We start from the raw sequence: 23,451 nt of genomic DNA on the forward strand, positions 1-23,451 counted from the left end.
AGCATGAGAATCCCCAGCAGGAGCCTTTGGGCAGATAATAAAAGCAGCAGCATCTTGAGGGGATTCAGAGAAAGGTCCCTTGGATCTGGGCTCATTGGAAAGAGCCCAGGCCAGGCTGGGCAGTACTGGGTGTGCTGGGAAGAGGCCCTGGTGTGGCACAGGGGCAAGGGGAGCATAAAACACCCTATAGGGCATCAAGTGTGTTTTGGCAGGGACCCCAGAGCAGGGCTGGGGAATCACAGGGCACTCCATGCTGAGGGTTCAGGATGGGATGGGGACAACAATCTTACAGCCCCTCCTTCTCAAAACCCAGCCTACCAGATGAGGACGGTGATGACAAGAACAGCAGCCAGGACGAAGAAGGCAAAGATCCCAAGGGACACCAGGACAGCCACCTTCTCCAAGGGGTCACTGTGATCTGGGACAGAGAGACTGTCACAGCCAAGGGATGCCACAGTCCCCAGCACGCAGGGGATCCTATGGCACACTCCTGGACACTCCAGCAGCCCAGCCACACACGGGCATGGGGCAAGAGACCCTTCCCATTGCTCTCAGCCACACACATGGTACTCCTGCCCACCACCCCCAGCTCTACTCACTGATGGGCTCAGGGTTGGGAGCCTGGGAGGGCTCCTCAGCCAGGCTCTCCAGTCTGGCATCTGTAGTGGTTTCTTCACTTGCTGTGGAGGCCAGGTCTGGAAGAACAGAAGAGATGGAAACACTCACCAAAAGCATAGGCAGCACCCCAGGGACCCACAGAGAGGAGCAAGGAAGGGTGTCCTTGTGTCCCAGAGATCCCACGAGGCCAAGGGTGTCACCAAGGTGCTAACGGTGCTCTGGAAGCCCCACTCTGTCCCAAGCCTATGGGGACAATCCCCAAATGGCATCGGCACAGCTGTAGACTGACATGGGCTGTCTACAGGGGTTTTGTCCTCCTGCAGCTCTGCCTCCCAGCCTTAAGTGGCCTGGGAGTTGAGACTCGCTCTGGTTGATATTTGGGGGAATGAATGCCATGGGGAAGGGACTTAGGAGGGGCTTTGGGGAGGGATGGCACAACAGCCTGTCCCTCTCTCACCTCTGACTGGTGTTGCCCGGGCCTCGGCACTCCACTCGCTCCAATTCCCTGCATCCAGGAAATCCTTGGCACTGACTTGAACCACGTGCTCCAGCCCAGCGAAGGCATCCGTGATAACCTCAGACAGATTCACCGTCTCTACCTGTGCCAGGCAGAGGGGAGCTGTGGGGCAGGCAGGGGCATCCCTCACTACCCTCCCTGGCCCCATGCACACCTCACTCCTTTGCTGGCCCTGCCTTTCCTTGCACACTTACCACGGACCAGGAATGGTGGATGATGGGTCGGTACTGGAGCCGAAACCTTAGCTGGAAGTGGGGTTCCTTGGGCCAGGAGGAAGGGTACTTCCAGCTCACATGGAGCCGCCGTGGGGCCAGGGGGATGGGCTCCACCACTAAACCCTCTGGAGGGTCCGGCTTAACTATGTGGGAGAGGACAGGAAGCCCTTGTCACCCCGCACTGCTGTGCACAGGGGTGTAGGGTTCCCCGCTGCCACCCACAGGTAACTGCCCAGCGATGGACAAATAGTGGGACAGACAGATGGGTGGACGGGGACTCACTGATGGCCTGCATGGTGACATCAAGGAGGCGGTAGTTGAAGCCCAGGGGGTTCACCTCGGTGATGTTCAGGCGGTAGGAGCTCCAGAACTCTGACCTGTGGACGGTGCAGGTGCCGGGGCGGGACGGATCCTGCAGGCACAGCCCCATGTGCCCGTTCCTGTTCCTGCAGACAGGGAGGCAGGGTGGCGACACGTCCTACTCACCCACCATGCACAGTTTCCAAACGCTGCCAAGAAGGAGCCATGGGAGACCCCCACGCCAAGACCCTGGTGGGGGAGGCAGCCCCTCTGGCTCAGCTGCACTCATCCTTCCAGAGTCTGGCATGTCCCTCTGGGCATGACAGAAGGGACCCCCGTCCCAGCTCCACACTCCCCTGGGAGGGTCCCTCCCTGAGGAAAACCCTTCTCCCAGACTCTCAGGCTTAGGTAGCTGGCTCTCTGAAGCTCTTGCTTTGGGGTCCCTGCTGAAGACAGCAGCAGAGCCTCTGGGATGGGGGCCAGTCCCTGGGGAGCAGGAGCAGGGTGGGAGTCAGTCCTACCTCCGCTTTTCTTCGCCTGTCAGCGATTTCTTCCTGCCATGGAGACAGATGGGAAAGCAGATGATTAGGATGAGGGGGCAGCACAAAGTGAACCCCACCACGACCCAGAAGAGGGACAGGCTCCACACTGCAAAGCAGCTCCCCACTCCCACGTTGACATACACATGTGACAGCATGGGGGACAGAGCTAAAACCACGTCCAGCTCTTCTAGAGAACAGCCTGGCAGCAGGAGCTAGGGGTCCCAGGGAAAAGAAATGGGACCCCCTTCCCTGCCTGGGGTTTCATCAGCAAAGACATGGAGATACTGATAAAAGCAGCTCCCCTGTGCCTGGCTTCACCCTCCCCCTACAGGCCCCCAAATCCCTTGCTTCCACTCCCCCTCCCTGTGGACCCCCTGATACTCCACTCAGCCCCCTCCCCACCAAGCCCTCAGCTCCTGCAGCTTTCAGCAGGGCTGTGCTTTATGAGCTCCTTTGGACTTCAAAGCCGCCCGCTAATTTGGCTTGCAGGGATAATTAGAAGCAGTGATGCTGTCAGGGCTCCTTTCATCCCAAAGCATGCCGGAGTGTGGAGGCTTGCAGATGACCTGCTTCTCTTTTATTGCCCCTCTGGTGCTGGCAGAGCTGTCAGAAGGGAGGGAGCCTGCCTGTGCCAGCCCCTCAATGCTGCTGAGACCCCCACTGAGAACAAGCAAATGCCTGGTGCTCTGTTCACCCCAAAACAGAACCTGCTCTGCGGTGCAGCATGGTCCTTGGAGAAGAGAGATGGCCAGATGGATTTGGTGGTTATCCTTGGCTGTGACCCAGAGCTCACACCATAACTCCCCCAGTCCATGCCCTGTAGGGATATTCACCTGTATGTGGTGATGTATCTGGTGGGGAGGAAGGTCTCCACAGTGGAGGTCCAGGAGCAAGAGAAATTCTCATAGTCAGATGCTCTGCAGGACACAAAGGGGACTCCAGGCAGGTCTGGGGTCCGGGGGAAGCAGCAGTCAGCAAGGAGTCCCCCATCCTGCAGCCCATCCAGCACACAGGGATGCCTGTGTCAACACAAAGCCCCCTTTTGGCAAGCCCCTGGCAGGGGTGCACGCACCACCCTCCCCCTGGAACAGCCCGTGCTACTCACGCCCCAGACGTAGGGACACAGTGTGCAGGAGGCCGCCGTCCTTGCCATGGCAGCTGTATGTTCCCATGGAGGCCAAGCTGGCACTTGGCAGCACCAGGGATCCCTGCTGGACGGCTGAGCCCTCTGGCAGTGCTGTGGCACCTGCTCGTCTCCACTGCACTGGTGAGCTGGGGAGGACACCAGGCAGGCTGTGTTAGGGGACAGGGATGGCAGGTCACCCCAGGCCCACCCTGTAAACCATCCCATTGGATAAATCCCTAGGTGTGCACGGAAAAGACTTACCCAGCACGGACACCAGGGCATGACAGGTTCACGTCTGTCCCCAGCTGTCCATACTGCACTCCTGGAGGGACACACATCCCCACATGTTAGCACTCCACACCAGGGCTGGGGGCACAGGTGGGGAGCCCCTGGGGCTGTATCCCACTGTGGGCACTGGCTGTGGGGTCTTGCTTCACACAGATACCACCATGGAGGTCTAGTAAGGACTGGTCCCAGTTGGGGCTGGGCAATGAGCAGATACAGGGGAGCACTGGCCACAGGTTGGCCATCACTGTAGCGTGTAGGGCTGTGTTTCATGTAGCCCTGGTAGGTCTGTTCCTGTCTGGGGGGAGTGGGATGCCCTCAGGGTCCTCATGCCCGGGATATGGAGGGGGTGCTGTATGGGGGGCTTGGTGGGGGTCTCACCTTCCTCTCCCCAGTCTTCAGGGATGGCAAAGGAGGCTGATGCCAGGGCCGCAGCGAGGAACACCATCACCCTGCCCAGGCCTGGGATGGAACTGCGCATCTGGAGGAGGCAGACAAGGGGAGGAGAGGGTGTGATTCCCTTCAGTGGGGCAGCTGGCATGGCCCACAGCCCACAGCATTCCTGCAGGGCCATGGATTCTGCATCTCACTCTCATCTCATCCCATCCTGCTGGGGACAGAACAGGGACTGAATCCCGGGACCCCAGCTGGGATATCTGGCAGTGTCTGTGCCACAGTCACACCTGGTTCCTGGCTCCTGAGCAGTCCCCACGCCTGGAGCAGGGACGCAGAGAGCAAACACTGACCAGGAGCTTGGGGCTGTGTGGGTTGGCGGGATTAAGGGTTCTTTGCCATTGCAATCCTGTGCTGGGAGTCTTGGCTGGCTCCCAGCCCCCGGGTGGTCCGGAGACCTGTGCATGTGCAGCTGGGGTGGGAAGGGACCAAGGAGAAATTCTGGCCTGTATTTATGTGGCAGGTGACAGCAATCTGATCTAAACAGGCTAACACAGCCAGGGAGAGCAGGGCTGTGGTATCTCAGGTTATTTCAAGTCTCACATCACTGCCCAGGCCTGCACCCACTGTGAGGCTGGTCCATGTAGGTCTCCATTTGTGGAAAAATGGCCCTGAAATCCCTTCCTCCCACTCAGAGATCACCAGCAGGTCAGGGGTGAGAGAGGCAGGGGATACAGAGTCAGGGGTGTGCACCCAGCTCTTCATGGGTCAACCCCTGCCACAGACTGGAGTCTCCCTGCCACCATGACCCTTTCCATCCCAACCTACACCACTGTGCCGACATCAGCCAGTGTCACCCTGGCCAACACAGCCAGCTTTGCCCTGTCCTGCCCTACCACCATCACCCTGCCCATCAGAGCCAGCAGTGTTCTACAATATCCACCCCAGCCAGCACCCTTTCTGTGCCAGCCAGCACTACCCCAAAGCATCTGGACCCTCCTGCAAAGTCCTGCATCAGCAGGACATATCAGCCAGTGTCACCCTGTCACCCAGCCACACCACCCTGTCTGTGCCACCCAACATCACCCCAGGGCATCCATCCCAGCCCGCATCATCCTATCCCTACCAGCAGTGCCACGTTGTCTCATTCAGTCAGAAATGAATCATTTCTCCCTAGAAGACCCCCCTGCCCACCCCTCACAAATGGACAGGTCTGTTTATTTACACCCACACCATTAGCTTCTGCTCCCAGCTGCAGGCAGGGGCTGAGGGCACAAAGGGCAGTGAGCTCCCTGCCAGCCCCAAGTGCAGGCATAAATCTGTAGGCATAAATCTGTGTCCCCCTGGGTTCAACAGCTGAGAGACTGGAGGGAGGGATGCTCCAGCCCAGCAAAACACCCCAGAGCAGCAGCCGGCTCCCCTCCTGTGGTCGACTGCCCATGGCCACAGACCAAACCACCTGGCAAAGGAAACAAGAGCTACAAGGCAATCTGCTGCAGGGGGGAAGGCGTGCGGCACCCCACATCAACCCCGCTCTGAACATGCCAGGCAGCCTCAAACACAAGCCCCAAACGTAAATAATTTCATGAGACTGTCATAAGCTTTTCCTACCAAACCACCCTAGAAATATTCCCACGAAATATCAGTTAAAAGGTCTCTGCCAAAACTATGCTGGTAAGTAACTGGGAACATTTGGCCTGAAAGTAAAATATTTTGGTGATGGGGAAAAAAAAAAAAAGAAGACAAAAATGAGTGTATTAAGTCTCAAAAGCAGCAACCAAAAATAACTCCAAAAACCACGTGGGCCAGAGTGAAGGAATAGTTCTGGGAGGAGGCGGGGAAGGGGAGTGGGTGTATGTGTGTGTGTCAGGAAGAAGGGAGAGTGTGTTAATATACAGAAAGAAAAAATAGCTTTAAAATAAAATAATTTCTTCTCCTGACCTGTCTTTTCATTCAAACACTGCAGAGGGTATCCAATATGTCTCCATAATGACCCTAGTGGTTAAGTCTAGTTAGGGACCTCTCACCTAGACCCTAATCCTCGTGGTCCGTAACTCTAACCCTTAAACCTAACCCTAACACCACTCATCCTGATGGCCAGTCCACATCCTCCACCCTTCATCACCCTTTGTCCCAGGGTCCTCCCAGAGCTCCCCACCCTCACCCCAGCATCCCATGAGCTCCCCTGCCCCAGAGGGCCACCCCTGCCAGCACAGGGTGGGAAGGCAGCACTGAGCCCCTACAGACATACACTGACTCAGTAAATGACCCACACCAGCACTGCCAAAACCTATCCCTGAGAGAGCATCGCTGCAGAGAGAAGCAGCAGGGCAAGCCCTTCCTTGCCTGCCCAAAAGCCACAAACAACAGGGGAAAGAGCTACAGAGCTGGAGAAGATCCAGAGCCCTCGTCGGCACCAGGTGCAGAAGCAGGGCAGGGGGCCAGAGGCTGCAAGACAGGCTGCCCAGAAAGGATCCCCTTATTTTCTGCCACCAACCTCCCTGGCCAAGGGAAAAACAGGTGTGCAAATGAACACAAGTGTGAGTGGCCAGGCCCATCTTCCTTGGTGGCTCCACGCCCCCACAGATGGGCACACAGGCAGAGAAAACATCCCTTGATGCTTGCACCAGCAGTGACACATTCTGGGGACACAGAGTCCCGGCACAGTGGTCCTGGAGCCAAGCTGGGACAGAGGGAACAATCAGAGCTTTTCTTCTTCCGTTCATGCTAGTCCTGGCCAGAGAGACACCCGCCGCCAGCCTGGGGCTGGTTGACATCCTGATGCCACGGCCAGGGTAGAGGGACCCAGCTCAGCCTGGGGGCGTGGTTTGGTCCTAGCAGGAAGGGCAGCAGTGCCAGACCCTGTACCCTCAGCACGGGATGCTCCTGTCACTGGCATGGCCAGGGTCACCAGGCAGCCTGTGACACCCGGGGATGTGAGCCAGAAATGCAAAGAGTCACTCTCCATCCCTCCCTGATCCTGCTGTTCTGCTGGGCACCACTTGAGCTCATGCAAAAGCTTTCAGGCAGTGGTGGGGAGAAATCCTGACACAAGCCCCTTCCTGCATGCAAACTGAAGTGCTATAAGCCAAAACTTCCTTCAAAATCACGGCCATGTGCACTGGCACCGATGTCCACGTCAGGTGTGACAGTCCCCTCGGCACAGCTGCTCTGTGCCATGCTCTGCCGTGGCCTGGCAAAGCCCAGCACAGATTCCTGGGGGAAGCCAACTTTCCATTGTGCTCGGTGCTTTGAAAGACGTTGGGTTTTGTTTTCTTAGTGTTTTTTTGTTTTGCTTCATTTGAAGTCACTCTTCAAAGCAGATGGGCCACACACAGAGCTGGGATGGTGGGGACAGGGACAGAAGCAGATGACACTGTGCCTCAGGGCTGCAGATGGCAGCGCGGAGACGTGGGATGCTCCCCACGGAGCACAGAAAGCTGGGGTGCCTCCTAACCTCTTCCCAGGGTGGTGGGGGGCAGTATTGCTGCAACAGAGATATGGCAAATAACCCAGGAGCACTTGGCAGCTCTGCCTGTCCTGTACCAGGCCCTGATGGAGTCACCCACCTGCAAAAAGCAATGGGCAAAGGCCCAAAGCTGGTTCTAATGCCCCAGAGATGGCATCACTCAGTACTCCTCCTGCTCCTGAGCTGGGGGAGCGTCCCTGGCCCTGTGCTACCAACCCTCCTCTCTGCCAGTGACTGCCATAGGAAACATGTCCTACATTGAAATGCATCATTTCAAAGCAGCAGGAATTCCTCTCTCCTTATTTCTCTGTGGGGTTGGGAGCAGTGCCTTGCTAATCCCTCTGCTCCTGGCAGGAGCACCATGCTCTGAGGAGCCATGGCATGGTCTGAGTATATCCCCGTGGCCACTGACCTGGCCAGGGACCTGGAATTGCCCCATCCCTGCAGCACCGGTGACTTCCATCATCGCTGCATGAACGCATGCCTGTGAGGTGGGGGAGCATCAACTCCACTGCTGGATGGTCCCCTGCAACAGCCACCCGTCCCCTGAATGCTGCTGGCACCCTCTCTGGGTGCCCAGAGAAAGCCCAGCAGTGGGTGCTGGAGGGAAGCATGTCCCCCACCACCTCCAGGGCCACCAGGGCCGTGCACCATCTCCAGGGCTACCAGCAGCACCGGAGGCAATACCTTGCCCACCTTGGGCACTGCAGGCATGATGCTTTGTGCACTCCCCCCTGGTGCCTTTGGGACCTCAGAAAGGGCTGTGATCCTCTTCACCACTTTGGTGGGGTGCATGGGTCCCCATGCCTGCTGTGGTGGGGGTACCATGCCATGCTGGGCTGTGCCAGAACACGCACACGCACAACTGCAGCCAGTGCAACCCCAGCACACTGGAATTACCCCAGTTAAACCAGTAAAACCAGTTGGAGTCTTTCCCTGTGAGGCCAGTGCAGTCCAATAAGCCTGGTGCACAGTCTGAACACAGGACTAAACCCAGCACAGTTCCGAAGTGGGGCTTAATTCAGGGCAATGCAAATATGGGATTATACCGCACTCAGCCCAGGAGAATTAAATCCCATTCAGCCCAGGAGGAGAATTAAATACAGTGCAGTCTAAATGTGTGGTTAAACTCAGCCCAGCCCAGGAGTGGGGCTAAACCCAGCTCAGCCAGAATGTGAGGCTGGACCTAGCACAGGTCAGACATGTGGTTATGCCATCCTAACATGGGGTTAAACTTGGCACAGCTCAATTCAAACACAGGGTTAACCTCAGCATAGCCCAGTCATGGGGTTACACAGTTCAAATGTGGGGCGAAGCCAAATGCAACCTGGGAGTGGGGTTAACCCCAGCTCAGCCCAAACACAGGGATAACCTCAGCATTGTCCAGGGAACCAGTTATCTCCACAGCCAGATACAATGCACATCTCCATCCAAACTACACCAATCCCCTCCAACATCCACTGGTGACACCCAGCTGACCACAGCCCCACCGGTGTCCAAAGCCAAGCCCAAACCCCTCCATAACCTGAGGGTCACCTCTCTCCTCTGTGGAGCCAGCAGCTGCCAGCAGTTCCTGGTGCTGGGGGGCTCCTACACACCTCAGCATGCCAGCAGCACCATGGAGGTCAGGCTCTGCTCTTACCCCAGCCGGGAAACTCCCACCCCAACGCCCTGATTTCCGCTCTCCTCTGCTCCATCCTGCGGGAAGAAGTCTCTGGCTCCCAGTTGTAACTGGAGGCATCGGCAAGGGCCAAAACAGCGAGGGCTCTGTTAGCAGCCAGCAGCCCTGACACTGTGCCAGCTGGCAGCGCTGCATTCCGAGGGGGGGAGAGAAGGGGCGCCCCCTCTCCATCCCCATCCCCACACTCCTCTCTCCGAAGCCACGTGCCAGAGACATTCCTAAAAATAATCTCCTGGCTGTAAAGAAACCTAGCAGTGCTGTAGCTGTAGTGCTGGTGGGTTTCTTTACAGCTTGGAGATTATTTTTAGGGTGGAGGCATGGAAGTTGGTGGGAGGGGGTGCTGCATCCCACTGTCCTTGGCATATGGTTGCAGGACAGGGATGGGTACAGTGCTGGATCTGGGGACACGGGTGGGACCTGCAGCAGAGAGCTGGGCCACCCTGTGATTACAGCAGGGTGGGAAAGGCTTTTTCTGTCCCAGGAACATTTTGGGATTTGGGACATTTTTCTGCTCCTGGGCTCAGCCCAGCCTGGCAGAGAATTCAGTGAACACGCAGCTCCCAGTATGGCGGAGAAGGCGGGTACCAGCCTGCAGCCTGCCCCCCAGGACCACCTGCATCTCCTAGACCAAAGTTCCCCCATAAGCTGGCCCTGGAGCTGATACAAGGGTGCATGTATCCATGTATGTAGGGGACAGACGTAAGTGTACATACCTGTGAATGACCCAGGCACACCCAGCTCCTTCTGATGCTCCTGATGAACTCCAGCCTGGGGCTGGGAACTCTGATCAGGAGCGGGGCCCCACAGCATCCCCCATACACGATGCTCCCCCTTCCCTCCCCCTGCTCCAAAGCTGGCCAGAGCCCAGAAGCCATCAGGCTCAGCTCCATCCCTGAGGCACGAAGGCACACGGGTCAGCCAAAACACAGCAGGGCCAAAATAAACAGCTCACCTTACACAAATGCTCCCCCAGCTAGCAATTTGCTGTCAGTCCTTGTGCAAAACAAAATCCCTTTTGGGCAAGAGAGGGATTTCAGGAGTCATTAAGGACCACCTGGGCAGCCAAATAAAGCCATCACCAAGGGGTGGCCCAAATAAAGCCACCGCCAAAGGGTGGCCCATTAACCTTTTGTACACCACCAGCAGAGTCCCTGCGGGAGCAGGGCAGGGGGATGGAAATTGCAGACCCCCGACAATGTGTGATGTGGGGATAATGGCACCAGTCTCCTTCACCTGGTAGGATAACCATGACCTGCCTTCTGCAAGCTTGGAGCCAACCCTACCTGCTTTCACAGAATCATTGAATAATTAAGGTTGGAACAGACCTCTAAGATCATTGAATTTGCTATGTGGAGGCAGCTCAGGGGAGGCAGGAGGGTGCAAGGCACATGGCAGGAAGAGAGGCTGGGAAGACACCTCATTGGGGGCAGCATCTGTGCCCCCACACCACACTTCTTATCAATCAGACGGCAGTCCCCAAGCCGAAAGGAGCTGGAAACATGGCAAAAAGTGGAAAGACAGGGAAAACCTGGGGGCTGTAGTACAAGGCCAGAGGACGGGGGCTGAGCCCTGCAAAAGTTGAGAAGGTTGGAAAAACACCGTCCGGCTCATTTTTTGCTAGGGGAAAAAAAACCGGGCCAAGTTCTGAAAGATTAAGTGTGATCGTATCCAAGAGGGGGAAAGCAGGGCCATGCAATGAGTGTGCTGACACATCTCCTTCCTCAGTGCTGGAGAGAAGCCCCAGCCCAACTCAGGGCCAGCTCTGTTTACAGGCTCCTATTGTCTCTCTTTTTTCGTTTGGATTCCCCCCCTCCACTGTTATAGTTCAGAGTAAACAAAAGCAAGCAGCCTCTCACTCCAAACATTTCAGCCATCCCAAACTTTCTCTGGAGGGGGGCTGCCCATGGAATTTTCCTCATCCAAAAGAATTTCGAAATGTTCCCATTGCAGCCTGCTCTGACTGGAGGCCAAGACAGCTCCAAAATTCTTCACGAAATGCTTGAGTTGCCCTGTGCATTGCCACAGCTCCGGCTGTGCCCCAAAGGCCCCCAGTGCACAGGGATATCCTCTGGCTCCACCAGAGGGGCACAGAGGCACACAGAGGCACATCCCAGCCTCCATAATTCCCCACAGCTCATCCCATTCACCTGAAGTGAAACAGCAGGCCTTGGTGAGCCTGGATCCTACCTTTTCATATTTTAAGCTGATACTTCAGTTCTTATGCTCCAAGTCAGCAGTGCTGGTGCAAAGTACTTGGGTGCACTGGGGGGTATGTGTGGCAATGCACCTCAAGAAAACACAGTATTTCCCTTTGCAGGCAGCACCTCCATAGCACCAGGCAGAGGGTGCAGAGCTCCTCCTGGGAGTGATCAGTGGCACCTCGAGCACCAGGAGCGCAGTTTGCAGCAGTGATGCCTCCTCAGTGCTGCCAGGTAACCGCACGGGCAGGCAGACAAGGAAGGGAGGGTGCGCTGCACACATCCCTGAGGATGGGGGGGGGGCACAGCACTGTGCCCTGCACACCCCTGGGAGATGGGGTGTAGAAGGGAGGACAAAAGGTACTCCAGAATGAGCCAAGTGATGGGTGCCACCTAAGTGTGCTGCTGCTCCCTGGCGCACAGCATGCTGTCAGGGTATGCATCCTGGTCCCTTCTGGGAGGTAGGACCCCAGCGTGGTCAAGGAGAGACCCCCAACAGCTCTCTTGGCTCTGGCTAAGTACAGATATGAGATGAAACCCATGAGACCCTGGCATCAGGGTGCCAGCACTGCGCAGCCCACTGGTAAAGGGGGCATCGGAAGCGGACCCTGAAACAACTGGAAGGGGAAGAGCCCAGCTAAAAAGCCCCACAAAAAAGCCAGCAGTTGCAGGAAGGAGCACCTAAAGCTCAGTCCAGCATGGATTTGGATGTCAATGCAAGCCACTGGAGTGGCCTGGCATGCTGAAGTCCCTTGTTTTCTTTCCAGAACAGTCTCTGAATGGGTGTCACCGGGTAGGTCATCCTGCAGCCCAAAACACACCCCGGCATGCTGGAGAACCCCCACATCCTCCCTCTCTGGGCACATGCAGATTTTGGGGACCGCAACCCCTTGATGAACATGCTGTCACCTCAGGAAGGCAAAACACTGCTGGTATCTGCTGCACCTCCCACCCACAGCATCCCACCCGGGATGGACACCGAGCCCCATGCCACCACAGCAGCACTGGCAGGGAGGAGATACCTCAGCTCCACGCTGGGCTGGAATCTTGCTGTGGGATGGGGCTCTGCTGGGTGCCCCTGCTGCCTCTGCACCATCTCCCTGAGCCGCCTTGCTGGGTTCTCCTCCTCCACGGAGGTTGCTGAGTGGTTTGGCGTGGGAGCGGTCCTACCCCCCCATCCCCAACAGCCCCCTCCCCTATAAAGGGGCCAGGCAGCGGCTGTGTGGGGAGCAGAGCCCCCGACACAGCAGATGGGGTCTGTAAAGTGAGGCTCCCCCAGGTGTGTTTGCCTTGGCCAGGGCTCAAGCCCGTCCAATTAGAGCTATAGAAAACATATCTTACAAAAAAACGAGGGGGGAAAAATAATCCTCTCCCCTGTGCTGGGGCCCAGGGTTTGGCCGGGGTTTCTCGGCAGGCCAAGCACAGGCGATACAGGCTCCGCTGGCAGCAGCCTGGGGAGGGCGGGATGTTTGTGGATATTAAAATGCACTCGTAAAGTAGAATAAAAGGGCAGCCTTGTTTCAGAACGAGTCTCCAAGGCTTTCCCCTCTCCCGTCATGCTTGGCACCTGGCCGGCAGCACGAGCAGCTCCCCCTTCCCACAGCCCCCTCAGCCATCCCCAGCTCGCCCAAGGGCTGAGGTGCTGTCAGCGAGACCCCAGCCCTCATGGCGTGAAGCTCATCATCTCCAGGAGGGAGCAGATTTGGGAGGGCCCCCCTCTACAGCTACCCATACTGGGTCACGTTACAGCTGTGCTTCTGTAAAACCCACCCTTGCACATCCCTTCCTCAACGCCTCCGCAGCTCCCTGCTTTCCCTTGTCCACTGCCCTGCCTGCATGGAGCCAAGGCTGCCTGGCCCCAGCTGCTTGGCAGCAGCCACATGGCAGCACCACTGGTACTCCACTGCTTGGCCTCTCCCTGCCTCCCTGCTGGAAGTAAAATAAGCTGGATGGTCTTGTGGTCAAGGCTTAAAATTATTCACAGGCACCCAACACCCAGTGCCCACTCAGAATGAGGCATGCCATTGTCCCATGGGGCTCTCCACATTCCCAGGGACCCCATAAATCTCTGGAGAAGCCCTCTCCTTGGGATATGTCCCCAAATCCATCCCTGAAGCAGGATGCTGCCTCTCCACAGCATCGCCTCTGCCTCCATGCTGCCATGTCCAGCCCTGGAAAGTCACAGCAGCAGGCTGGGAAGCAGTTGCAGGCACCAGCCCAGCAAAGGTGGCCCCACCCTGGCCCACCTGCTCAGCTGGAGATGCCCAGCACACATCTGGCTTCACCACAGCCTTCTGCTCCCCTTCCCAGCTTGTAAAGGAGGGGACTGTGGGCTGCGAGCCCAGACGCACCCCCCATCCATCCCTGACCCCATCCCTGTCCCCTGTACTGGCTCTCCAAGCCCCCGTGCCCCTGCCCCACGGGGACCCGAGGCACATCCCATCATCCCCAGCCGCGGCCCAAATGACTAACGCCCCGGCAAGCGAACCGGGTGCCGTCGGGGCGAGCAGGGCCCGTCCCTTGGCCGCTCTCCCTCCCCGCAGCGGTGAAATCACGTCTGGAGAAAGCCCGGGGACTGAGGCGCCGGGGGCCCCCCGCTGCTTCCCAGCGAGGATGCTGCTCCCCGCCTGCTGGCCGGCTGCCCCCACTCTGCAAACCCCACATCCCAACAAAGGGGTGCTCCAGGCATGCAGCCTGCAGCACAGCCTCATACCTCATCTCCTCCTCCTCCTTGCTCCAGATCCCACAGCAGCATCCCAGCTGTGGAAGTGGCTGTGAGATGCGGAAATGCAGCAGCAAGCCCCAGATGCTCATAAAAGTGCTCCCGGGGAGTGGGCAGGAGCCTCTAATCTCCCTCTAACTTCTGTAGACGCGCCAGAGGCTGGGGGGCCATCGGGGATGGAGGGGGTACCCCTCTTGCTGACACACCACCCCGCCACGGCAGAGCAAGCTGGCTCATGGAAGGAGCTGGTGGCTCGGGCTGCCTGGGACCAGCCCTGGGCAGCAGCAGAGGGGACAGGGAGGGACGGGCCACCAGCACTCGGCCTCGGCCTGGCCGGCGGCACGTGCCGGCCGCGACGGGGGGTGACTGACGCGGTTCGGTGAGCGCCTCCGCCCGCACGGGAGCGTGGCTCCGCGTTAGGGTTTAATTATCCGCCTTCCTCCGCAGCCCATGCTCTCCTCCGCCTGAACCGCCACAGGGACCCCGGGAATGTCGTCCATCCCCTCCTGGCCGGGGCTGCTGGCATGGAGCGAGCAGGGCTGCGGCGGGGAGCTGGCTGGGAGCACGCCGAGGCTGCAGCTGGGGGCTATAAAAAGCACGGCTGTGGTATGCAGCGAGGCACTGAGAGGGGAATAAAATAAAATCAGGTGGTGGATGAGTCGGGTGCTTGCTTCTGCACCAGGTCTGGCGACCGTGCTGCTCCCCATCATCCCTTCCCTGCTCCCTGCCCGGCTGACAGCCTGGTGAGGCTGGGGCAGAGCGGAGAGCGGGGACTTGGCAAAGGGTGGAGGACGTAGGGCTGAGTTGGCAGGGAGTGGAGGGGGTCAAGGCTGGGGAAACAATCGCTGGCTCGGGTACACGGGCTCCTGCCAGGGATGGAAGCATTGCAGCCACCCCTTGCCCAGCTCAGAGACGCCAGACCCGGGCATTCAGGCTTCTGGCAGCTCGTACTGGAGGATTAACCGTGCGCTGATTGACGGCCAGAGCTGCCTTTGCCAGGAGGAAGCCCCACCATACCCCAGCACCCGGATCCTGGTGGGGACCTCATCCAGAGGGGACAGTAACGCTGCAAGCTGGGGACAGAGAGGGCTCCCCTTGGGCCGGCAGGAGCTCCCTGCTCAGGGACGTGCCGTGTTTGCACATGTCTGAGCAGGGGAAGGTCAGATTAATTTTAAACTTGAATAAACAAGGAGAGAAGGCAATGCCAGAGCTCGCCCTTCCCAGTAGGGATGCCCAGCAGCAGAACATAGCACCCGCAGTACAGCTCTGCCCTGCCCAGGGGTTCACATCCCCCTAAGAGAGCTGGAACAGACCCACACCCGGGGGCCTCCCTTTTCCACAAGGAGCTCCCAGCTGAGTCAGTGCTGGCAGCAGGGAGAGCAGCTCCTGCTTGATTTTGCAAGATTCCTCTGGTCTCCATGGGGAAGTACCCACTCTGGGACCCCCATCCCACTGGGAACAGTACCAGGGCTTGCCTGTTCCCTGGCCACAATGCACAATGCAGTCTTGGGAATGAACAAAGAGGAGAAAAGAAAATGGTAAAATTGTTTGTAGGTCAAGAGGAAAATGGAAAAAAATAAAGTTTGTGTTTTTCATGCCAAAAGGAAAATGAAAACCAAAACATTTTGTTCTAAATGATAGGCCTTGTTTAGTTTTCAGTGGTTTTACTTTTTTAAAAAGGTTTGAGTTAAATCGAGCTAAATTTGTCTTCCAAACATTACCTTGGGGCAGGGAATAAAATAAATTGGAAAAAAAAAAAAAAGAAGGATAAATCAAAACATCTCATTTGGAAAATGTCAAGAGCAAAACTCCACGGCTTTTCCAGCCTGGGAGAACCGCAGCCGGGCGCTGAACCCAGCCTCGGTTCACAACTTGTGACGGCCCCCCCGAAGCAACTTTTTTCCCGGAAAATAAAGCAACTGATGTCTGGCATGGCTTGTGCCCTGGTGCCCAGCTCCCATCAGGGATGTCCCCACTGCCCATGCTGGTCCCCAGCACCTTCTGGAGCATGGAGAGACCCTGCTACAATCGGCAGCCGTGCGCATGAGCCGAGTAAGAGCTGAGCTGCTCTCCAAAACTCCTCTTTAAATGTCTTTTCTATTAGGTCAGCATTCCTGCGTCGCCCAGGGAAGGTGGTTACGGCCGGCAGCCCGGCACACAGGCTCCTTGGTGCTCGCTGCTGGCTCTCCGACAGCAAGCTGCCTGCCCACGCTATTAAATTACTGAGAAAAATGGATCGTTTCAACAAAAATTAGGTGCAGGAACCTCTCACACAGTGGCAAGGCAAGCTGGTAATTGGACATTCATAGAACTGGCCACAAATGCTGCCTCTGGCTCCACTCAACCCTCCTCTGGTTGTGGTGAGGGATGGTAGAGAGGCATTTGCTGCCACCCCTGAAATGCTGTCACTGATGGAGATGCAGCAGCCACGTCGCCAGCAGCAATGTGAGGTCCCCCACATACCCTAGGAGGGTTAAATGCTGCTGCACGGCCCCTCTGCCCTTGATAGGTGGGGAAAATAAGTGAAAAAAGCTCTCAGAGACCTTCCCAGGCACTGGAGGAAGAAAGTTCTCCATGCATGGCTCACCACCAAGCACCCTGTTGGGGACACGTCTCATGGGGACATAGTTTGGGGATGCAGCAGGACACGCTGCCCCAGTACCATCCCACTCTTACAGCAGCACCCCAGGGGTGAAAACCAAGATGACCTTCCCCACAGGCCTTGCCTTGCTCAAGTTCTTCATCCATCAATCCATCCATCCATCCATCCATCCATCCATCCATCCATCCATCCCAGGCACAGCACCACTGCTGCTCCAGCTAAGATTGAGCTTGGATGATGAGCTTCTCATCATCCTCCCAGACCACTGAGTCCAAGCCTCAGTGCCTTGCTGAGCAGAGCTCTCCAAGGCATCTCCAGGGCAAACCACCCAGCTCCAGGAGCTGCCAGGGAACCCAATGCATATCTGCAGCCTCCCGTTGGGAAGGAGGAATGTGGATGTGCAGCAGATACTCTGAGAGACCAGTCTCTCACACTGACTGCTCCCTGTGCCAGCACAGGCACTGGGGGGGCCTCATCTTCCTTGTTATGTGCACTGTTTTTTGGATGCTGGGGTGCAACAACTGTGGGCACAGTCCCACTTGGAGAGGGGAAATGGAGCTGGGCAAAGGATCAGGGAGGCCAGAGAAAACGGACGCCTCCCCTGGCACAGCCATGCTCCAGCCGTGAAGCTGCAAAACTCAAAGCCAGGATGGGGTGGAGTAGCCTCAAGGGAGCCATGAAACAGCCCGGTGGGAGCCTTGCAGGAGCTAAAAAAATCAAAAGCAGCCGAAGCACCGAAGAACCCCTGGGGTTGCGTGTTGGCCCTTGCAAGACAAGGATGGAGCAATAGCTGGTTGGGTCCACCAGCTCCTCCTAAGCCTTGAGGCCTCAGGCAAAACTCATGGAAAGCAAAGACTCCTGCAGACCTCCCCAGCAGCCAGGGGCTGGCCCTGGCCCTGAAAGGAAGTCTGGGGAGGTGCCAGCTGGCCTGGGCACCCTGCGTGACAGAAGCTTTTGCAAAACCAAGCCGGGCCACTGCAGCTGGGCCATCCCGGGAGACCTTTGCAGGGCTGTTGCAGCACAGCTGTTGTGAGCTCTGTCGCAACACTGGCACGGCACTGGGCTGGACCACAATGAAGACCCTTCATGACAGCGCTTTCGGCTTTTCCCTGTCTATTTTTGCAGGAAGGTAAGAGTGGATTTGCACCTTTCTCGATGTTACTGAATTCAAAAGGCCCTGATACCCTAAAAAGGGGCTGGTGATGTGCCGATGGGACTGTTGGTATGGCCAGGATGAAAGCCTTCTGTCCCAAAGGAAGCATATGGTGAAAGCACAGGAAGGCAAAGGAAACAGCTGGACAGGCCCAGCCACGCCAGCCTGGGGGCTCCAGGGATGCTGTGCCAGCCCCTCTGCCTCCCACGTGCTCTTCTGTGAGGACATCCACACCCCTTAGGCTGCCAGCAGGATGGTAGGCAGCAGCCCTAAGGCTGGTCTGGAGCTCCCCAAGGTGGGACAACACTTAGCTACAGCTGAGCACAACACTCATCAAAGTTAGGGGGTCAGAAGATCCTCCCCAAACTGCTGCAGAGATGATGGTCCACCAAAGCTGGAAGCTTCCTCCTTCCCTTCTTCCCCTAAGTGTGTCATCAGCACTGGCTTCTCAACAACAGTTGGCATTCCTTGTTTACACTTTGGGAGGTGAAATAAACCAGAATATGCCCAAATGATTTTTTTCCCACCATCAGGATTTCATTAGATGATGAACTGAGCTCTTCCACCTCTCCCTATACGGCAATCTCTGCGGGTCCGTAACAATCTTCATTAGGCAGATTCTATTTTGGCCGTTTCCATACTGAAAGGAATGGACTAGAGCTGAGCAGCCTCTGAGGAGCCTCAGGCTGATTTCCAAAGTGCTTTCAGCATCCTCCCTTCTCCTGGGCAATGCACTCTTGGCTGCATGAAGGCCATTGCTACCTGCATGGGCCAGCCCCATGCCCGACCATGTCAGATCTCCTGAGGTCCCTCCAGCCTCCTTGTCCTCCCCAAAAGCATCTTTAGGAAACATGTACAAGCAGGTGGATGTGATCTTCCCCTGCACAGACTCTTCCAAAATTCCTCAAAAGCCTTTCAGCAATGACCAATGCCTGCTGGAGCAAGCCCAAGCTGTGCTGATCAGATGTGACCAATGTGACCACAGTGAACAGTCCTGGTAAGATGGAGGCAAATCAGGTCTTGACAAATTTCTTGTCCCTCTTCTCCTGGATGCCCCCAACCTAAACACCAGAGTGGGAGGAAGTATTTGTCAGCTTTTTTTTGCCACATCCCAGGCTCGTACCACCAGAGAGAAGGAATTGCACCTTCCAGCCCAGCTATCCACCTGTACCAGAGAGCTTGGCAGATGCTCCAGGGGGTGCTGTGACCTTTCAAAAGAGCCCAAAACTCACCCCGTCCCACTCCCATGCGAGGATGACTCAGAGACCTGGGAAGCAGCCAAACTTGAGAGATAATTCCTATTTACACATTGATCCTTGACACTGCAAACCTGCTACTAATCTCCAAAGGAATTTTTATTTTTCCATGGAAAAGGTGCATGGGAATCTGGCTGTTGGACAGACAACTGCAACAACAACTGCAACAATAACTGCAAGGCATCTGTGCCCTGCCCCACCTTCACAACCTGGATGGGAGAAGAAAACCATCACTAGGAGGTGCAGAGAGGTTTGCTGGTAGGAACTTGGGTCATAGGGTCATGACATCCCCAGCCAGAGAGATTTGGTGATTTTCACACATTGCGATGCTGTTGTAACCACAGGAACACTTAGAAAAACCAAAAACTCTCTAAACATCCCAGCAAGCCACCTCAGACATCCCAGGGCTAATCCCTGATGCTGGCATTGTATCAGCATCCCAAATGCTGCTGAAGCCCCAGTGTGTTGCCTACAGGGAAGAGCTCCCATACCATCCAAGCACAGTCCTTGACGATATCTTGGGCAGGGGCAGAGCCACCCTCTTTCATGCCTAAACAAGAGGAGGGGAAACAAGCTGTGAGAGATGCCGAAATTTTCCAAAGGGAGAAAAGCAGAGACACAAGCCGGCACCTGCCCCCTCCTGCGGGAAGCATCTAGCAAGGGGTTTTCCTCTAGAGCCAAACCCGCGGGAGAAGAGGAGGCAAGAATCCTTTGGCATGCTTAACCTAACGAGGAAGCTATAAATATAGCAGGGTAAACACCGGAGAGGGAGAAGAGGTCTTGAACTAAAAGCACAATGTTGGCACAAACCCACAGGGGAATAAGCTCTCCAGGAACGTATTCGGCAGGAAACCGGAGGGAGGTTGAGGCCTGTGTGAGCAGGAAGAGCCTGGAGTTGCCTTTGAACAAGAGCAGAGTAGAAAGAAAGGGTTTGAACTGAGTGCTCAGCTAGTTCATGGCAGGTGAGGATGCCACGCGCTGTTACCACCCGTGAGGGTTTCCCCACTCAGGATGGTCCAGGTGAGCCGTGTGAGATGGGCAGGGGAGGCAGGACACCTTCATGTGGAGGCTGCAGGTGTGGGCTGCCTGGGTGCCCACCCAGCATGACAGCTTCTGATAAACCCAGCAGCTGCAAAGGGGAACTGCTGCTGCTGCTGCCACGATGAAAACGGCGGGGAGACTTGCTGTGCTGTGAGTCATTCATTCATCCTTCACAAACAGGGCCTGCACTTGGCCAAGCATCCTCCTCCCCCCGCCGCTGGGACAGCTTGCTGGGACAGGGAAAAAGTGGCTTATTAGATACAATCAAGTCAAGTTTTCCCCTCCCTGTGAGGTTCCTCTTCCTGGAATAGGAAGCACAAGGCCAGAGCGGCTTTTCTTCCACCTTCCTGCAGGCTCTGCCTGTAGCTGCACCCTCCAGGGAGCCCTCCCCACCACCCTGCTGAACCCCACACTCCCTGTTCACCCACCGCTGGTGACAGCCAGTCCTGAGCACAACCCTGCTGTCACCAGTCAGACCCTGTCCCCCACCAGTCCCACTTTGGCTGCCAAGGTCAGTTCACAGCTCCCTGGAGAGCACATATTGCCCCTTTCATTTCCCCCCAAAAAGTGCCAGGTTGGTGGGGCAAAGGGTGTGTGGATGATGAAGGGGCATTGTGGCCATATCTCATCCTTGTCCCCGCCACAGGAGGGCCTCCACCAGCTCCCAGCTCCCTGTGAAGCTCCTCTCCCTGCGCCAGGCTGGGATGCCATGTGCCTCAAGTCACAGCACACGCAACCTCGCTGCGACCTGCCCTCCTATAAACAGCAGAGTGCAAATGCACCACCTCCTGCTGCAAACACAACAGCCAGACATGGGGCAGTCACCTCCCGGCACACAAAGTGCTTGGCCAGCCCCAGAAGTCTCAGCTCTGGCTATGCCACCAATGCCACTCAGTCCAACACCATTTTGTGTGCATGGAAACACATCTGTGAGCTGCTGCAGCTCTGGGTTTCTTCCCATCCATGGGGACCAGGCACAAGGCACCCTTGGGCCTCGTCTCAGAGGGGTCTCAGTTTGCTGACAGTGATGTCCAAGCCAAGCTCAGCCCCATGGCCCTCTCTGATGGCCTTCACCAGCCCGGAGGCAGAGCTTGGAGGGGACCTGGTGGGTGGGTGACACAGCCAGCCTCTGAGAGTGGTGGTGGGCACAACCCAGAGCTGGGCACTCATCACGGCTGGCACAGGACAGAGAAGCTGGGATTGAGACAGCATCCCGGGGCAAGGAAGGACAAGGCAAGCAGAGCCCTGCCAGCGCCCGCGCATGGGAAAGCGCCTCTCTCAGCGCCTCTCCTAATTGGGAGCAGCTTTTCCCTGGACCCCCCAGGAGAAGAGGGGGCCCTTACAGGGGGGGCGCTTTGCCTGGCATTCCAGCCTTTCTCCAGAAAACTCCCTTCAGAGACATTAGGGGTGGCAGTAGGAAACGGGGGGAGGGTGGTTTGTGGAGGCTGGAGAAGGGGCTCAAACATCCCACCCCAGGAACATCAACCCCCCGAGCATCTCCGGGCAAGGCGGAGGCGCGGAGGGCGGAGAAGGGGGAGCAGCACTGGGTACCCACAGGCAGCCGGGAGGGACGGGGAGGGCAAGTCCCTGGCAGCTGCTTTGCGAGGGGACACAGAGACACAGACATCCACACACACCCGCACAACTTTCTCCACCCGGGCAGCAAACAGCTCCGGGAGCCGCCTGACCGCAGCCGCGCGTCCCTCACCGCGAAGTCGGGGCGGCGGCGACTCGTTCCCCTCGCGGGCCGAGGACCGGGGGACTGTTCCCTACCTTCCTGCGTGGCGCCGCGGCTATGTGTCCATGGCGCTAGCGGAGCGGGAGCCGGGCCGGGAGCGGGAGCGGGGCCGGGAGCGGGGCGCCCGCACCGGGCTGGCTGGGGCCGGTAGCGCAGGCGGTGCGAAGCCGCCGGGGCTGCCGCCGCCGCTCCATTGGAGCAGGGCTCTGCCAATCTGCCGCCGCCACCCCGGGACGCTTCCTGCCAGTGAGCCGCCCCCCGGGACCGGGAGGGATCCGAACCCTCTGCCCGCCGCCTGCCCGGGGTTCGCGGTCCTCCCCGGGGCTCCCCGTCCCAGTCCGGCGGAGCGCTGGGATGGGGATCCCACCGTGGCACACTGATGTGCGGTGCCCTCCGGAGCGCGGGTGTCCCCCTGAGGCTCAGGAACCCCCCGAGAGTGCACAACCTTCCCCGGTGCTCTTGGAGGTCAGCACCTCCTGCGTTCACCAACCGTGCCTGCCCCCATCCCTGCATCCCGGAGGAGTGGAGGCAGATACATCCTGCCTGTGACTCAGTTTCCCTGGCCCCTAGGCGGGCCGTTTCTTTGGGGTTTATTATTGTGGTGGTTTATTTGATGGGGAACATGCAGGGTTGAAATCTGGCCGCGGGGTTTGTGTCCCTGAGTTGAAGAAAAGGCTCCTTTCTCCTCGCAGCTTGTGGTGCGTGTTTGCATCCCTCTTTTGCAGGACACATCCACCACCCAAGCTGCTTTCCCTTGGAAATGGGTTTTGTATGCCATTTTATTGCAGTGAAAATTTTCAAGAGGAAAAAAAATTTGTTGAAAGTCTGCAACAGGAAACCTGCTGGTGAAGACCCTCTGGGAAATTTCCTCTCTGGTGGCACCTGAGGCCAAGTCTGGTTTGGGGTTTCACCGTGTGATGCCATCAAGGCACTGCTGGAGCCCTGGGATGGATCCAGTGTTTCCCTCCTCTCCAGACAAGCTGCCTGTGCAGAGATAATGGACACAACTTCCAGGTGTGTGCAGCACCCATGCAGCTCTACTTCTGCTGAAAAAACAGAAGGCTCTGTAGGCTGGCAGGAGTGAACAGGGTCACAGACTCCCTCTGCAACCCTACAGTGACAAATTGATCCTTGCCCATATCCAGGCACATCTCTGAACCATAAAGTAACAAAGAACTACCTGCTGCTGTCCCATCCTATCTCTACAACAGCGTAGAAACACGCCCATGAGCTATCCCACTTCCTGTGTATCCATATGGTCATAAACCAGTGTTTTCCTTCATCCCAGCTCTCCCATGCAACCCCACCGTATCAGACTTTGGGAGAGGTGGAGGTTGTGTGTGAGCAGTGCCTGTATTGGCTGCACTGTGAGTGTTGTGCTCAGTCACGGTTGAGGCTTGGTGCCCACATCGCCCAAGGAATAGCCCAATGTGGCACATCTGCTCATGGCTGGGGCTACTGTCTCACCAGCCACATGTGGCCAGTGCCATCCTGCCTGCACTACAAGAGCTGGGGCTGTGCCAAGGCCAAGGATGTCCCTCCTTGAGGCAGCTCACGTGGCCTCTCAGGTGCTTTGCAGGAAGGTTCTGGTTCCA

General features: G+C 57.2%; 1 protein-coding gene across 6 annotated transcripts in view; it reads right to left on the bottom strand.

The window, feature by feature from the left end:
• IL11RA (interleukin 11 receptor subunit alpha) overlaps positions 1-22,017 on the bottom strand; it is a 32,521-nt gene extending 10,504 nt beyond the window's left edge. For 3 of the 6 annotated variants that reach the window (XR_005603861.1, XR_005603860.1, XM_039567331.1), the window contains exons 1-11: positions 14,058-14,327; positions 3,985-4,084; positions 3,580-3,640; positions 3,298-3,485; positions 3,026-3,140; positions 2,172-2,204; positions 1,633-1,796; positions 1,330-1,493; positions 1,076-1,217; positions 600-695; positions 319-418 (exon numbers count right to left, since the gene is read on the bottom strand). Coding sequence is in view for 4 of the 6 variants with exons in the window: in XM_039567331.1 (XP_039423265.1) it covers positions 319-418; positions 600-695; positions 1,076-1,217; positions 1,330-1,493; positions 1,633-1,796; positions 2,172-2,204; positions 3,026-3,140; positions 3,298-3,485; positions 3,580-3,640; positions 3,985-4,084; positions 14,058-14,099 (1,205 nt within the window). In the remaining 2 variants the exon portion in view is untranslated. Of the gene's footprint in view, positions 1-318; positions 419-599; positions 696-1,075; positions 1,218-1,329; positions 1,494-1,632; positions 1,797-2,171; positions 2,205-3,025; positions 3,141-3,297; positions 3,486-3,579; positions 3,641-3,984; positions 4,085-14,057; positions 14,328-21,826; positions 21,846-21,891 lie in introns of those variants that run through there. The other 3 variants (XM_010395068.4, XM_019283468.3, XM_039567332.1) reach the window with 3 other exon arrangements.
• Positions 22,018-23,451: the final 1,434 nt, after the last annotated feature.

The sequence above is a fragment of the Corvus cornix genome, chromosome Z (assembly GCF_000738735.6).
Source record: "Corvus cornix cornix isolate S_Up_H32 chromosome Z, ASM73873v5, whole genome shotgun sequence".
In the NCBI taxonomy this organism is placed as follows: domain Eukaryota; kingdom Metazoa; phylum Chordata; class Aves; order Passeriformes; family Corvidae; genus Corvus; species Corvus cornix.